This window comes from Dermacentor silvarum, chromosome 10 (genome assembly GCF_013339745.2).
Source record: "Dermacentor silvarum isolate Dsil-2018 chromosome 10, BIME_Dsil_1.4, whole genome shotgun sequence".
In the NCBI taxonomy this organism is placed as follows: Eukaryota; Metazoa; Arthropoda; class Arachnida; order Ixodida; family Ixodidae; genus Dermacentor; species Dermacentor silvarum.
The window spans coordinates 157564360-157580756 of NC_051163.1; the positions used below are offsets into that span (position 1 = coordinate 157564360).

Genomic DNA, 16397 nt, shown 5'->3' on the forward strand with positions numbered 1-16397 from the left:
ATAAGTGTCCACGTATACGTTGCAGGGGCCCTAAACCATATCTTGAAACAGCACCCCACACGTTCACACTCGATCTCCCACTGGCAGAAACACCTTGCACGTTGTCCGGGTCGTTCCTGCGTGGCATTGTGACGTTAACTAAAACAATTGCTTTTCAAAGCAGGAAGTTTGCCTCACCGTGTGCCTGGTAGTCTCCAAACACGCAATCTTTGGTCTTGTCGCGTCGAAAACGTCGACTCATCCGAAAAGATGACGTGACCCCACTCTTCTGATGTCCATGCTTCGTGCAGCTCAGCGAACTGCCGTCGTGCGTCCTTGTTTGCCGCCGTTAGTAGTGGCTTCTGCGCTGCGACGCGACTGCGAAGGCCCGCAGTACGCAGGCGACGTCGAACAGTGGTGTCCGAAACGTCCAAATCCAAGTCCTCGCGTATTGCTGGGGCTGGCAAGAAAGGGTTACGAACAGCAGCTGCAACTATGAGGGCGTCTTCATCGTCTGTGGTAGCTTTAGGGCGGGGCGCGCGGGGTGCATCCTGAATGCGACCTTCATACTTGTAGGCTTGAATTATCCTGTTCACAGACTTCAGGGGCCTATTAACTAAAGCGCCAATATACCGCTGGGAATAACCTTTCAGGGAAAGATCGACAATTGAGCGCCGTTCATCATCGGGAACCCTAGCCATAATACGATCTGGCGACAGAATGAACGGCTGCGAAAGATGTTTGGTTGTTTTATATACGGCGTTGCATGCACAACAACTTTGAAGGGAACGAATAGACACGCCCCCATAGATATACAAGTTTTTTTGTCTTGTTCTGTTCAAGCACAGATGTTTAAAGAATCTTAAAATGCAGGATGCATGGGCTTAGAAAACAAAAATGCGGCTAGCAGACGACGAACAAGTGCATTCATGACGTCATGCGCGCGGTGGAACAATTATTTCGCGGAAGGCGTGATGCGCATGCGCAATGTTTCCAGTGATGACCGTAACGGGGCGCTGACAGTGCCGTCGGCCACGCGCTCGCGTGTTCACCCTAACAGTGCTCACCGCTGTACCTTCGCACGCTGCGCGGCGTATGCGCTCGCTGCCAGCGTTTTGACAGTCGTTGGCTGCAGTCATTCAGTGTGATCTGTAACAGACCGGACTATCTGCTGTCTGCATTCGTCCTCGGCGATATCGGCTTGTCCTCCTCTCCCCCCCTTCCGTCTGCTTTACTTTCCTCCTGTCTTTCGTTCGCCCTTCCCCGCTGGGAACACGGCTACGTAACCGCGGCAAATAAACGGCCGGGGGTCTTTTCGTCTTGGCAAGGCCCAGCCAAATGTTGATCGTCGTTTCGTCTGTCAGTCAAACGTTACATGGTGTCAGAAGTGGGATGTGACGTACTAGATGGACGTCGTAAAGCCCCCGGAATCGCTGCACCTGTCCGGCAACATCAGGAAAAACTGGCTGGTGTTCAAGCAGAAGCTGCAGCTGTTCATCACTGCTACGGAACCGGAGAAGCCCCGCCCATCGGCCGTAAAAGCAGCGATTCTTCTGAGCACCGCGGGGGACGAGGCGCTCGATGTCTACAACTTCTCGTTTGCCGCAGGTGAGAACCGAGAAGATTATGACACGTTAGTGCGGAAGTTTGAAGAATACTGTGTCGACCAGGGTAATGAAGTCTACGAAAGGCACATTTTCCGACTGCGAACACAGGAAGAGGCCGAGCCTTTTGAGCGGTTCCTACGGGACTTAAAAAAGCAGGCAAAGCTGTGCAACTTCGGTTCACTTGAAGAATCTATGATCAGGGATCAAGTGGTTTTTGGCACAAATAATGCAAAACTTCGAGAAAAGTTGCTAAGTGACAAAGACTTAAACTTGCAGAAAGCAGAAGAAATTTGCAAAGCCGCTGAGCTTTCTGCCCTTCAGAGCGCAGCATGGTCAAAGGAAAGCCTGCACGTTGACTTCACAAATCGCACAAACCGCACGAAGTTTGCGAATGCAACTCGTTGTCGAAATTGTAACAAGGTACATGCCCCCGAGTGGTGCCCGGCATATGGGAAAACTTGTTATGCATGCAAGAAACGAAATCACTTCGCCGCATGCTGCAACAATGCTCGCAGGATAAACGAGGTGCACAAATTGGAAGAAGGCGACGAAAACTTTGACATCTTGGGCATCAGCATTTGCGGCGTCACCGGAGCCATAGGAGCGGATTGGGTGGTTCGCGGCAAAATAGCCGGTCTGGAGATACAATTCAAAGTAGATACCGGGTCTCAGGCAAATTTGCTGCCCCTATCCCTGTTCAACCGAATTGCCAACGCAAGCACTCCGCGTAAGAGCGCGGCCGTCCTCACAGCATACAACGGCAGCGCAATCAAGCACGTTGGCGTGGCAACCGAAGATCTCGAGATAAGCGAAACGCAGCATTCCGTCTCGTTCTTTATCGTGAAAAAGGGGCGCCAAGCTATCCTTGGCTTAAAGGCATGCCAACAGTTTGGTCTGATACCGGTGACTGCGGACGCTGTGAATGTAGGCTATACGCGAACGGAATTCCAGCTTGCCTTTCCTGACCTCTTCAGCGGCACCGGCTGCGTCAAGCGACCCTACAAAATGGTGCTACGAGAGGATGCCGTTCCAGTCGTCCAACCTGCCCGCAGAGTACCCATAGCATTGAAAGGACGCCTGCGACAAGAACTCCAAAGAATGGAAAAGGCCTCAATCATCGTCAAGGTGGATGAACCAACCGATTGGGTAAGCCCCCTGGTTGTTGTGCACAAGAAGGATGGTACGCTTCGCATTTGCATGGACCCGAGAGCAGTGAACAGGAGCATTAAGCGGGAGCACTATCCTATGCCTTCACGAGAGGACATAGAGAGCGAACTGGCAGGAGCAAAATACTTCTCCCGGCTCGACGCCAATGCCCGCTTTCATCAGATTCCTTTAGACGAGGCCACGTCACGAATATGCACTTTTGCGACACCATTTGGGCGGTACCGTTTTTTACGTCTCCCTTTCGGAATTTCATCGGCGAGCGAGGTGTTCCAAAAGACGTTAACAGAGATGTTCGAAGGGCTGCCGGGAGTGCGCGTCTACGTAGACGACGTTTTAATATGGGGCGACTCTAAGGAAGAACACGACGAACGCGTCACTGCTGTGCTGAGACGGGCACAGGAGGAAGGGCTAACATTTAATCCAGCTAAGTGTGTGTTCTGTACCACACAGGCTGCATTCCTTGGCGATGTAATGGACGAGACGTAATTCGTCCTAGTCCCGATTTAATCGAAAGCGTCCGTGCCATGCCAGCTCCAAAAGATAAACAGGGTGTGCGTAGACTGCTCGGTGTCGTGAACTACTTTCGAAAATACCTGCCAGCATTGAGCGACAAAACAGCATTGCTTCGAAGCCTCGTTAAAGAATCCTCGGTGTTTGAGTGGACAACAGCCCATGAGCACGAATGGGACCAGATCTGCGCAGCGCTTACAAATCCCCGTTGTTGGCTCTTTTGATGAAAAAAGGAACACAAAGATAACGGCGGACGCCTCGGGAACGGGTATCGGTGCTGCATTATTGCAAAGACACGGGGATGACTGGCGCCCAGTGACCTACGCGTCAAGGGCGCTGACGCCGAGTGAAGAACGATACGCCCACATAGAAAAGGAAACACTTGCAATCGTTTTCGCTTGTGAAAAATTTCATCAGTTCGTATATGGACGAAAGATTACGGTTGAAACTGATCACCGGCCATTAATTGCGATTGCCCAAAAGAACATTGGAGATATGCCACCCAGACTGCAACGGTTTTTCATCCGTCTGATGAAATTTGATTTTGTATTGCAGTTTTTACCTGGGAAGGACCTGTTACTCGCAGACATGCTGTCCCGGGCCGCACTACCAACTGGCGGAAGTGACCAAGTCGAGGACGTGGACGTGCACACAACGCAAGTAGTCTCCAGCATCATAAGCAAAGCGACTATGGTGCGACTACAAAAGGATACCCTTGAAGATCCGCTTCTCAGCCGCACTATGAAACAAATGGAAGATGGCATGGCAATAGACGGCGTACTGAAGCCGTATGCGGAAGAGCTATCCGTGGTCAATGGAGTGATTCTCAAGGGTTGCAAAGTGGTTGTGCCTAAATCAATGCGTCCGGAAATTCTTGAGCGTATTCACGAAGGCCACTTGGGTATGAACAAGTGTAAGGCTAGAGCTCGTAGATTGGTTTTCTGGCCGGGAATGAGCAGTGACATTGAACAACGAGCGCGAACTTGTAGCGTATGTCGAAAGTAAGCCTACAGCCAACCGAGTGAACCCCTCCTGCTACAGCCAACGCCCGACCGACCGTGGTATCGCGTAGGAATAGACCTATTTACATTCGCTGGAGATCACTACGTTGTTGTGTTTGATGCCCATTCTAACTTTCCAGATGTCGAGAAACTGAGAGGTACCACGGCAGTGGAAGTAATCGACAAGATATCTGCTATCTTCTCTCGATACGGCATTCCCAGTCAAGTTTGCACCGACAACGGGCCTCAATTTGCATCGCGAGAGTTCGCGTTGTTCGTACACCGGTATGACTTCGAGCATATCACGTCAAGTCCCGAGTTCCCACGGTCAAATGGCTTGTGCCGAAAAGGGTGGATGCAGATCGTGAAGCGTATTCTAAGAAACCCCGATCCCGGGGTAAAGCCAACGCAAACAAATTTCCTGCGGCAATATGCCATCTTCCGCAAAGATCGTGATAATGCTAACGCCCCATCTGGCGGCCCGTAGCAATAATTGTTGATAAGTCAGTAGCTTGTCGGCACTTAGTCCTTCAGACGCCCCTCGAGGCAGTATCAGTACGAGAAATTATTTGCAACAAATTGGTTACTGTCTGTTCCATTTACATACCACCGGATTACCACCTTAGCAAGACAGAACTTCACAGCCTAATGAATCAGCTCCCTGAACCTTACGTGGTCGTTGGCGATTTCAATGCGCACAACACTCTGTGGGGAGACTCCCGGTGTGACTCGAGAGGTCGACTAATAGAAAACTTTCTAGTGACGTCCGGTGCTTGCCTATTCAATAAGAAGAGCCAACATACTACAACATACATTACAATTCATATTCCTCAATAGATTTAGCTATTGGCTCTCCGACTCTCTTCCTCCACCTGCAGTGGAGTGTCATAAGCAATCTTTTGGAAGTGACCACTTCCCTGCGACATTAAACTTGGTAAAACAAGAAATGGTCCTCCGCATCCTCCTAGATGGAAACTATCATCAGCAGATTGGTTGTGTTTTAAAGAGTCAACCTGCATATCATCGGATTTTATCAGTGATTTTAACATAGACGACGCCGTAGCGTATTTTACTGCTTTTATTGTAGACGCAGCAGAGAAATGCATTCCTCAGACAAAGGGCAGCTCATCTAAAAGACGGGTTCCCTGGTGGAACGACGACTGCAAGGAAGCGCGAAAGAAACAAAACAAAGCATGGAGCATATTGCGCCGATTTCCAACTGCTGAAAATCTCGTTGCGTTCAAGCACGTCAAGTCACAGGGAAGGCGGATGCGCAGACAGGCAAAGAGGGCAAGCTGGGAGAGGTTTCTCTCAAACATAAACTCTTACACGCAGGAAGCGAAAGTCTGGAATGGGTTGAAAAGACTTAATGGCCAGCAAACCCAGCCATTACCACTGGTCAATGACCAAGGGAATACATTAAAAGACCAAGCTGACGCTCTTGGCAAGCACTTCGAGCGTGTATCCAGTTCAGTTCACTATTCCGAGGCATTCTTAAATATAAAGATATAGCAGAACTCAACGTAATAAACCGCAGATGTAGACATGACGAACCTTATAACCTCCCCTTCTGTATCGCCGAGCTGAAAGCCTCCCTGACTGCTTGCCTCAGCTCTGCACCCGGACCTGACAGAATCATGTACGACATGATTAAACACTTTCACGAAGACACTCAAATGACACTGCTTGCACTGTACAATGCTATATGGGCTGCAGGACATCTCCCATCTACATGGAAAGAAGCCATTGTAATCCCAGTCTTAAACAGGGCAAGGACCCATCCTCTGTGACAAGTTATCGCCCAATTGCGCTCACTAGTTGTCTATGCAAGTTATTTGAAAAAATGATTAATCGGCGTCTTCTACATTTCCTGGAATCTAACAGACTACTTGACCCTTACCAATGCGGTTTCAGAGAAGGCCGGTCTACAACCGACCATCTCGTGCGCATCGAAACAAACATTCGGGATGCTTTCATACATAAACAGTTCTTCTTATCTGTTTTTTCTAGATATGGAGAAGGCGTATGACACAACGTGGCGTTACGGAATCCTGCGAGACCTGTCGGCAATGGGCATCCGCGGGAACATGCTAAACGTTATAGAGAGCTACTTGCAGAATCGCACTTTCCGGGTCAAAATAGGTAATGCGTTGTCCCGTTCATTCATACAGGAAACTGGGGTACCTCAGGGAGGCGTTCTCAGCTGTACGCTCTTCATAGTCAAGATGAACTCACTTCGCACATCATTGCCTTCAGCCATATCTTATTCCGTGTACGTCGACGACGTACAGATAGGCTATAAATCCTGTAACCTTACAGTGTGCCAACGACAGGTTCAAGTTGCCCTGAACAAAGTCTCTAAATGGGCCACAGAAAATGGCTTTAAAGTAAACCCAAATAAAAGTTCGTGTGTTCTATTCACACGAAAGAGAGGGCTCGTAGCAGACCCTGAACTGCAACTACACGGACAGCTCATACCAGTAAACACAGAATACAAATTTTTAGGCACAATTCTAGACTCTAAACTGACTTTCATTCCCCACATAAAGTACCTTAAAGCCAAATGCTTAAAAGCAATAAACATTCTTAAAATATTGTCGCACACCACATGGGGCAGTGACAGAAAGTGTTTGTTGAACTTATACAAAAGCCTCATTCGTTCACGCATAGACTACGGTGCGATAGTCTATCAGTCCGCCGCCCCCAGTGCCTTAAAGATGATCGATCCTGTTCATCATTTAGGCATCCGCTTGGCAACCGGAGCCTTCAGAACAAGCCCTGTGCAAAGTCTTTATGTGGAATCAAATGAGTGGCCCTTAAACCTTCAAAGGTCCTACTCAAGCTTTATGTACTTCCTGAAAGTAAACTCGGACTGCCGACATCCTTGTTACTCCATTATAAATGACACTACGTGTGCCACACTTTTCCACAACCGACCTACCGCAATGCAACCCTTCTCACTGCGGGTGAGGAAACTCGGCGAAGAAAGCGGTGTCCCACTGTTTCAACACCATGTAATGGCTCCGGCAAAGCCGTTACCGCCGTGGCAATGGCAACTTATAGAAATTGACACATCGTTTGTTGATGTCTCGAAGCATGCTCCGGAAGTACATATCCGGATGCACTTTCGTGAACTTCAATCGAAATACTCTTGCCCGGAATTCTTTACTGACGCATCAAAGTCACATGCTGGCGTGTCCTATGCGGCAATCGGTCCATGCTTTTCTGAATCCGGTGAAATGCATCCAGAAACAAGCATATTTACGGCTGAGGCTCATGCCCTATTGTGTGCAGGGAAGTATATAATGAAAACAAAGCTTCAAAAATCAGTTATATTCACCGACTCATTAAGCGTAGTAAAGGCATTAATGTCTCCTCGTAAACACAAAACCCTGTGCTCAGTGAGCTCTATTCAGTGCTGTGCACAGCATATACGTCTAACCAACGTGTCGCTATATGCTGGGTACCCGGCCACAGAGGTATTGAGGGCAACATGCTTGCAGATGAAACTGCCGTTTCCCTTGTAAGGAAGGGGAACACTTCCTCTATAGCTGTTCCTGCAATAGATATGAAGCACTTCCTGCGCAAAAGCCTTAGGAGATATTGGCAGCACTTATGGGACGAGGAAACAATAAATAAACTTCACGCCATTAAACCACAACTAGGGAATTGGCCACCCACTACGAAAACACGACAAACCGAAGTCATCCTTTGCCGCCTCCGAATTGGTCATACGTATGGCACGCACTCGCACCTGTTGACTGGTAATGAACCCCCTTCCTGTAGCAAATGTGGCGACACGCTAACTGTAATCCATGTCTTAATAGAGTGCAAGGAATTAGAGACTCAAAGAAAGAAATATTTTCCCTTAGCATACAAACAATATATACCTCTACACCCAGCAATGTTTCTAGGCACAGAACCGTTCTTTGACTACAGGTTAGTTTTAAAGTTCCTTGAAGATGCCGGTACATTGCGAGTCATCAGCCCCCAACATTCGTAGCACATCCTCTCTCCAGAGGCTGCTGCTGCGACAGCAGTATTATAGAGCACGTGCTTCTCAGGCCTTGCGTTCAAGGGTCCTGTTGAGGCACCAGTGCTACTTTCAAGTACACGTTTTTACCTCAGAACAAACCATCCATGGTCATTTCCCACATCTCTAGTCACTGTCATCATTTTAATAGTTATATATTTTACGCAAGTTACAGCGACTGTTTTTAGGCCTATTTACAGCCACTTAACATACACCATTCACAGCACATTCCTCTATTTAATAAACAACTCATCGGAAACTCATTACCATGTGTATGGCGCTCTTTGGCCATATCTGGCCCTTGCGCCATTAAACCCCACTAATCATCATCATCTGACCTTTACGCGCCGTGCATTAGCCGCTCAGTTTCCGTTGAAGCGATAGACCGCACGTACAGCGGTGAGCACTGTTAGGGTGAACACGCGAGCGCGTGGCCGACGGCACTATCAGCGCCGCGTAACAGCCATCGTTGGAAACATTGCACATGCGCAGCATGTGCTTTGCGAAACACTCTTTCCACCGCGCGCATCACGTCATCGATACGCTTGTTCGTCGTCTGCTAGCCGCATTTTTTGTTCGCTGAGCTGATACCTTCTGCATTTCAAGGTCCATCTGGATTGAAGATTGGCGCGTGAAGGAAAAAGTGAGTGTAAGAGGGATAATTATTAAACTTTTTATTCAAGAAAATTGCACTTTTGTAATTCAAGTTAAACAAGACCATGAGAACAAATATAAAAACATGAGCAAATCTAATAGCGAGTCATGTGACCACTTACAGCAACGACTGCAGCTATTCTGGACGGTAACGAGTCGTAAAGTGATCGAACATATTCCCAATCGGCTTTCAGCCTTTCCCACTCGTTGCTGACTTGCGCCCACAACTGGTCCGAAGTCGCGGAATAAAGGGGCTTCCTTGCCAAAGAAGCTTTCAGACGGCCCCACACGTTTTCTATCACATTCAGGTCCGCTCCTTTCGGAGGCCATTCCAGTAGCTGCATGTGCTGCTCCGCCTGGAACTCCTTGACAGCCCGCGCCGTGTGTATCGGTGACCGGTCCTGTTGGAACAGGTAATCACCGTCTGGGAATAAACTGCTCGCATATGGCAACAGCACATTGTTCAAAATGTTGCAGTATTGTTCCGACGATAAGTGTCCACGTATACGTTGCAGGGGCCCTAAACCATATCTTGAAACAGCACCCCACACGTTCACACTCGATCTCCCACTGGCAGAAACACCTTGCACGTTGTCCGGGTCGTTCCTGCGTGGCATTGTGACGTTAACTAAAACAATTGCTTTTCAAAGCAGGAAGTTTGCCTCACCGTGTGCCTGGTAGTCTCCAAACACGCAATCTTTGGTCTTGTCGCGTCGAAAACGTCGACTCATCCGAAAAGATGACGTGACCCCACTCTTCTGATGTCCATGCTTCGTGCAGCTCAGCGAACTGCCGTCGTGCGTCCTTGTTTGCCGCCGTTAGTAGTGGCTTCTGCGCTGCGACGCGACTGCGAAGGCCCGCAGTACGCAGGCGACGTCGAACAGTGGTGTCCGAAACGTCCAAATCCAAGTCCTCGCGTATTGCTGGGGCTGGCAAGAAAGGGTTACGAACAGCAGCTGCAACTATGAGGGCGTCTTCATCGTCTGTGGTAGCTTTAGGGCGGGGCGCGCGGGGTGCATCCTGAATGCGACCTTCATACTTGTAGGCTTGAATTATCCTGTTCACAGACTTCAGGGGCCTATTAACTAAAGCGCCAATATACCGCTGGGAATAACCTTTCAGGGAAAGATCGACAATTGAGCGCCGTTCATCATCGGGAACCCTAGCCATAATACGATCTGGCGACAGAATGAACGGCTGCGAAAGATGTTTGGTTGTTTTATATACGGCGTTGCATGCACAACAACTTTGAAGGGAACGAATAGACACGCCCCCATAGATATACAAGTTTTTTTGTCTTGTTCTGTTCAAGCACAGATGTTTAAAGAAATCTTAAAATGCAGGATGCATGGGCTTAGAAAACAAAAATGCGGCTAGCAGACGACGAACAAGTGCATTCATGACGTCATGCGCGCGGTGGAACAATTATTTCGCGGAAGGCGTGATGCGCATGCGCAATGTTTCCAGTGATGACCGTAACGGGGCGCTGACAGTGCCGTCGGCCACGCGCTCGCGTGTTCACCCTAACAGTGCTCACCGCTGTACCTTCGCACGCTGCGCGGCGTATGCGCTCGCTGCCAGCGTTTTGACAGTCGTTGGCTGCAGTCATTCAGTGTGATCTGTAACAGACCGGACTATCTGCTGTCTGCATTCGTCCTCGGCGATATCGGCTTGTCCTCCTCTCCCCCCCTTCCGTCTGCTTTACTTTCCTCCTGTCTTTCGTTCGCCCTTCCCCGCTGGGAACACGGCTACGTAACCGCGGCAAATAAACGGCCGGGGGTCTTTTCGTCTTGGCAAGGCCCAGCCAAATGTTGATCGTCGTTTCGTCTGTCAGTCAAACGTTACATGGTGTCAGAAGTGGGATGTGACGTACTAGATGGACGTCGTAAAGCCCCCGGAATCGCTGCACCTGTCCGGCAACATCAGGAAAAACTGGCTGGTGTTCAAGCAGAAGCTGCAGCTGTTCATCACTGCTACGGAACCGGAGAAGCCCCGCCCATCGGCCGTAAAAGCAGCGATTCTTCTGAGCACCGCGGGGGACGAGGCGCTCGATGTCTACAACTTCTCGTTTGCCGCAGGTGAGAACCGAGAAGATTATGACACGTTAGTGCGGAAGTTTGAAGAATACTGTGTCGACCAGGGTAATGAAGTCTACGAAAGGCACATTTTCCGACTGCGAACACAGGAAGAGGCCGAGCCTTTTGAGCGGTTCCTACGGGACTTAAAAAAGCAGGCAAAGCTGTGCAACTTCGGTTCACTTGAAGAATCTATGATCAGGGATCAAGTGGTTTTTGGCACAAATAATGCAAAACTTCGAGAAAAGTTGCTAAGTGACAAAGACTTAAACTTGCAGAAAGCAGAAGAAATTTGCAAAGCCGCTGAGCTTTCTGCCCTTCAGAGCGCAGCATGGTCAAAGGAAAGCCTGCACGTTGACTTCACAAATCGCACAAACCGCACGAAGTTTGCGAATGCAACTCGTTGTCGAAATTGTAACAAGGTACATGCCCCCGAGTGGTGCCCGGCATATGGGAAAACTTGTTATGCATGCAAGAAACGAAATCACTTCGCCGCATGCTGCAACAATGCTCGCAGGATAAACGAGGTGCACAAATTGGAAGAAGGCGACGAAAACTTTGACATCTTGGGCATCAGCATTTGCGGCGTCACCGGAGCCATAGGAGCGGATTGGGTGGTTCGCGGCAAAATAGCCGGTCTGGAGATACAATTCAAAGTAGATACCGGGTCTCAGGCAAATTTGCTGCCCCTATCCCTGTTCAACCGAATTGCCAACGCAAGCACTCCGCGTAAGAGCGCGGCCGTCCTCACAGCATACAACGGCAGCGCAATCAAGCACGTTGGCGTGGCAACCGAAGATCTCGAGATAAGCGAAACGCAGCATTCCGTCTCGTTCTTTATCGTGAAAAAGGGGCGCCAAGCTATCCTTGGCTTAAAGGCATGCCAACAGTTTGGTCTGATACCGGTGACTGCGGACGCTGTGAATGTAGGCTATACGCGAACGGAATTCCAGCTTGCCTTTCCTGACCTCTTCAGCGGCACCGGCTGCGTCAAGCGACCCTACAAAATGGTGCTACGAGAGGATGCCGTTCCAGTCGTCCAACCTGCCCGCAGAGTACCCATAGCATTGAAAGGACGCCTGCGACAAGAACTCCAAAGAATGGAAAAGGCCTCAATCATCGTCAAGGTGGATGAACCAACCGATTGGGTAAGCCCCCTGGTTGTTGTGCACAAGAAGGATGGTACGCTTCGCATTTGCATGGACCCGAGAGCAGTGAACAGGAGCATTAAGCGGGAGCACTATCCTATGCCTTCACGAGAGGACATAGAGAGCGAACTGGCAGGAGCAAAATACTTCTCCCGGCTCGACGCCAATGCCGGCTTTCATCAGATTCCTTTAGACGAGGCCACGTCACGAATATGCACTTTTGCGACACCATTTGGGCGGTACCGTTTTTTACGTCTTCCCTTTCGGAATTTCATCGGCGAGCGAGGTGTTCCAAAAGACGTTAACAGAGATGTTCGAAGGGCTGCCGGGAGTGCGCGTCTACGTAGACGACGTTTTAATATGGGGCGACTCTAAGGAAGAACACGACGAACGCGTCACTGCTGTGCTGAGACGGGCACAGGAGGAAGGGCTAACATTTAATCCAGCTAAGTGTGTGTTCTGTACCACACAGGCTGCATTCCTTGGCGATGTATGGACGAGACGTAATTCGTCCTAGTCCCGATTTAATCGAAAGCGTCCGTGCCATGCCAGCTCCAAAAGATAAACAGGGTGTGCGTAGACTGCTCGGTGTCGTGAACTACTTTCGAAAATACCTGCCAGCATTGAGCGACAAAACAGCATTGCTTCGAAGCCTCGTTAAAGAATCCTCGGTGTTTGAGTGGACAACAGCCCATGAGCACGAATGGGACCAGATCTGCGCAGCGCTTACAAATCCCCGTTGTTGGCTCTTTTTGATGAAAAAAGGAACACAAAGATAACGGCGGACGCCTCGGGAACGGGTATCGGTGCTGCATTATTGCAAAGACACGGGGATGACTGGCGCCCAGTGACCTACGCGTCAAGGGCGCTGACGCCGAGTGAAGAACGATACGCCCACATAGAAAAGGAAACACTTGCAATCGTTTTCGCTTGTGAAAAATTTCATCAGTTCGTATATGGACGAAAGATTACGGTTGAAACTGATCACCGGCCATTAATTGCGATTGCCCAAAAGAACATTGGAGATATGCCACCCAGACTGCAACGGTTTTTCATCCGTCTGATGAAATTTGATTTTGTATTGCAGTTTTTACCTGGGAAGGACCTGTTACTCGCAGACATGCTGTCCCGGGCCGCACTACCAACTGGCGGAAGTGACCAAGTCGAGGACGTGGACGTGCACACAACGCAAGTAGTCTCCAGCATCATAAGCAAAGCGACTATGGTGCGACTACAAAAGGATACCCTTGAAGATCCGCTTCTCAGCCGCACTATGAAACAAATGGAAGATGGCATGGCAATAGACGGCGTACTGAAGCCGTATGCGGAAGAGCTATCCGTGGTCAATGGAGTGATTCTCAAGGGTTGCAAAGTGGTTGTGCCTAAATCAATGCGTCCGGAAATTCTTGAGCGTATTCACGAAGGCCACTTGGGTATGAACAAGTGTAAGGCTAGAGCTCGTAGATTGGTTTTCTGGCCGGGAATGAGCAGTGACATTGAACAACGAGCGCGAACTTGTAGCGTATGTCGAAAGTAAGCCTACAGCCAACCGAGTGAACCCCTCCTGCTACAGCCAACGCCCGACCGACCGTGGTATCGCGTAGGAATAGACCTATTTACATTCGCTGGAGATCACTACGTTGTTGTGTTTGATGCCCATTCTAACTTTCCAGATGTCGAGAAACTGAGAGGTACCACGGCAGTGGAAGTAATCGACAAGATATCTGCTATCTTCTCTCGATACGGCATTCCCAGTCAAGTTTGCACCGACAACGGGCCTCAATTTGCATCGCGAGAGTTCGCGTTGTTCGTACACCGGTATGACTTCGAGCATATCACGTCAAGTCCCGAGTTCCCACGGTCAAATGGCTTTGCCGAAAAGGGTGTGCAGATCGTGAAGCGTATTCTAAAGAAAACCCACGAGTCCCGGGGTGATGTATGGCTCGGTCTGTTGGCGTATCGATCTTCTCCTCTTGACAGCGGTCAATCACCCGGAGAACTACTGCAAGGTCGCCGCCTGCACGCAACACTTCCTGAATACAATGTCGACGGAGGGATCCCGATATTGAAACAGCGTCAGTCTTCCCGAGGCAGGCCACTACCACCCTTGGAAGCCGGAAACGTGGTCCGGATCAAACACAGAAGCTGGTCACGCCGTGCGAAAGTGGTAAAAGAGACTGCACCACGATCGTACGTGGTAAAAACAGAAGACCATGGCCTCCTGAGACGCAACCGACAGCACTTGCTGCAAACGGACGAAAACTTCGACGGTGAGGTTAGCGACGTGGGTAACGGTAACCCGCACCCCGACGCGAGGCACCCTGACGCACCCCGACGCGAGACGGAGTGCAGTGATAGACATCGAGGCAACATCACGCAGGGCAACCCATTAGGCAGTCACCAGGCAGAACCAGCTCATCCAGGTGAGGACTCCAACGCCACTTCCCCAGAGACTCCAGGAAGCCCACTGGCTGGACTGCGCAGGTCAGGACGCCAGCGCAGCGAACCGAAGCGCCTTCACTACGGGCCATCCTTCCATCAAGTTAACGAGTGCAAATCAAATCAGTGTTTTGAAAATGTGTGAAGAGAAGATGTAACAGACCGGACTATCTGCTGTCTGCATTCGTCCTCGGCGATATCGCCTTGTCCTCCTCTCCCCCCCTTCCGTCTTCTTTACTTTCCTCCTGTCTTTCGTTCGCCCTTCCCCGCTGGGAACACGGCTACTTAACCGCGGCAAATAAACGGCCGGGGGTCTTTTCGTCTTGGCAAGGCCCAGCCACATGTTGATCGTCGTTTCGTCTGTCAGTTAAACGTTACATGATCTATTCATGTTTGTGCGCGCTCACACCACGCTTGTTCATTCAGTTAGTAATAGTCGGGCCACATTTTCCAACGCACGCTACACATGCAATGCTGCCCAGATCGGCAGTGCAGCACTACAGGTGTGTCCCTTCGCACGCCCTGCCCACGGTAAGCGCTTCTCATCAACACCACCGTTTCACACGCGACTTCTCGTGGTCATCGAGTCTCTCTTCATGTCGGTCTACTTACGCCGCAGCACACCTGCTTACTTAATCAGCTCATGTTTACTACAATTCATATTGCTACCAAGGCCGCTCACCTTACTTCGTATGACATTGCTGTGTTGCTATCGCATTCATTGCTTCGCCCTTAGGGCGAAACTGTGACATTTTTTTTATCTACATTAATGACTTGGGATTTACTGTAACCTCTGTAATACATTTTTTGCTGATGATTGTGTCCTGTACCGCCCTATCAATAACCTCGCTCACGTATCTTCCCTTCGAGAGGATCTCTATCATATTCAAGACTGGTGTGTTACTTGGCTCATGTCCTCTGAACACTAGTAAGACTACACATTTCATTCCACCGCCAACCTAACTACATCCCCCCTGCCTACAAGATTAATAACAGTACTATATCTACCACAGACTCCTTCAAGTACTTAGGCATTCACCTCTCCAAAGATTTGTCTTGGAAAAATCATGTAACCCACATAATCAATTCAGCTAACAAAATCCTTGGTCATCTTCGGTGTAATCTCTTAATGGCACCGCCACCCATAAAATCTGTTGCCTATAAAACGCTCGTGCGATCAAAACTTGAATATCTTTGACCCTTACCAAACTAATCTCACTTAAGCTCTCGAATCTGTTCAGAACCATGCTGCTAGATTTATTCTTTCAGATTACTCATATCCCATTAACGTTTCATTGCTAAAATCTAAACTAGACTTGTCGCCTCTTGTCTTTAGTCATCGCATCTCTCACCTATGCCTCTATCACAGGTTTTTTTTATTCCATACCTTGTGACAGCGAGCTGATCCAGCTGGCTCATCGTGTTCGTCAAACAGGCCATCCGAACTCTTTTATCTCTCCACGAGCCCGCACCACTACGTTCCTGCAGTCAGCCCGAGACTGGAATGGCCTTCCAAGACAAACTGCACTCATCTGCGATACAGCGTGCCTTAGATCTGCCATCGAGTCTTTTTGACTCATCTTTGTAATGTCGTCATCATCATTCCCGCCTTTTCCATGCCCACCCTTCATGTAATTTCCTGTTGGGACCCTTGAGGTATTAATACATAAATAAATAATAAATGTGGTGTGCATAAGATCCAGGCATTAAAGCCCCTAGAAAAAATTTTCCTGGGGCTTTACCGGGCATGTCGGCTGCGGAGCACCGGATGATGGTTTCGTCAG

General features: G+C 49.4%; 1 protein-coding gene across 1 annotated transcript; it reads left to right on the plus strand.

Moving 5' to 3' along the window:
* Positions 1 to 1385: 1385 nt before the first annotated feature.
* LOC119431957 (uncharacterized protein K02A2.6-like) lies at positions 1386 to 3239 on the plus strand. Its single transcript, XM_037699395.1, has one exon. The coding sequence runs from the start codon at positions 1386 to 1388 to the stop codon at positions 3237 to 3239; it is 1854 nt and encodes a 617-aa protein (XP_037555323.1).
* The last annotated feature ends 13158 nt before the right edge of the window (positions 3240 to 16397 follow it).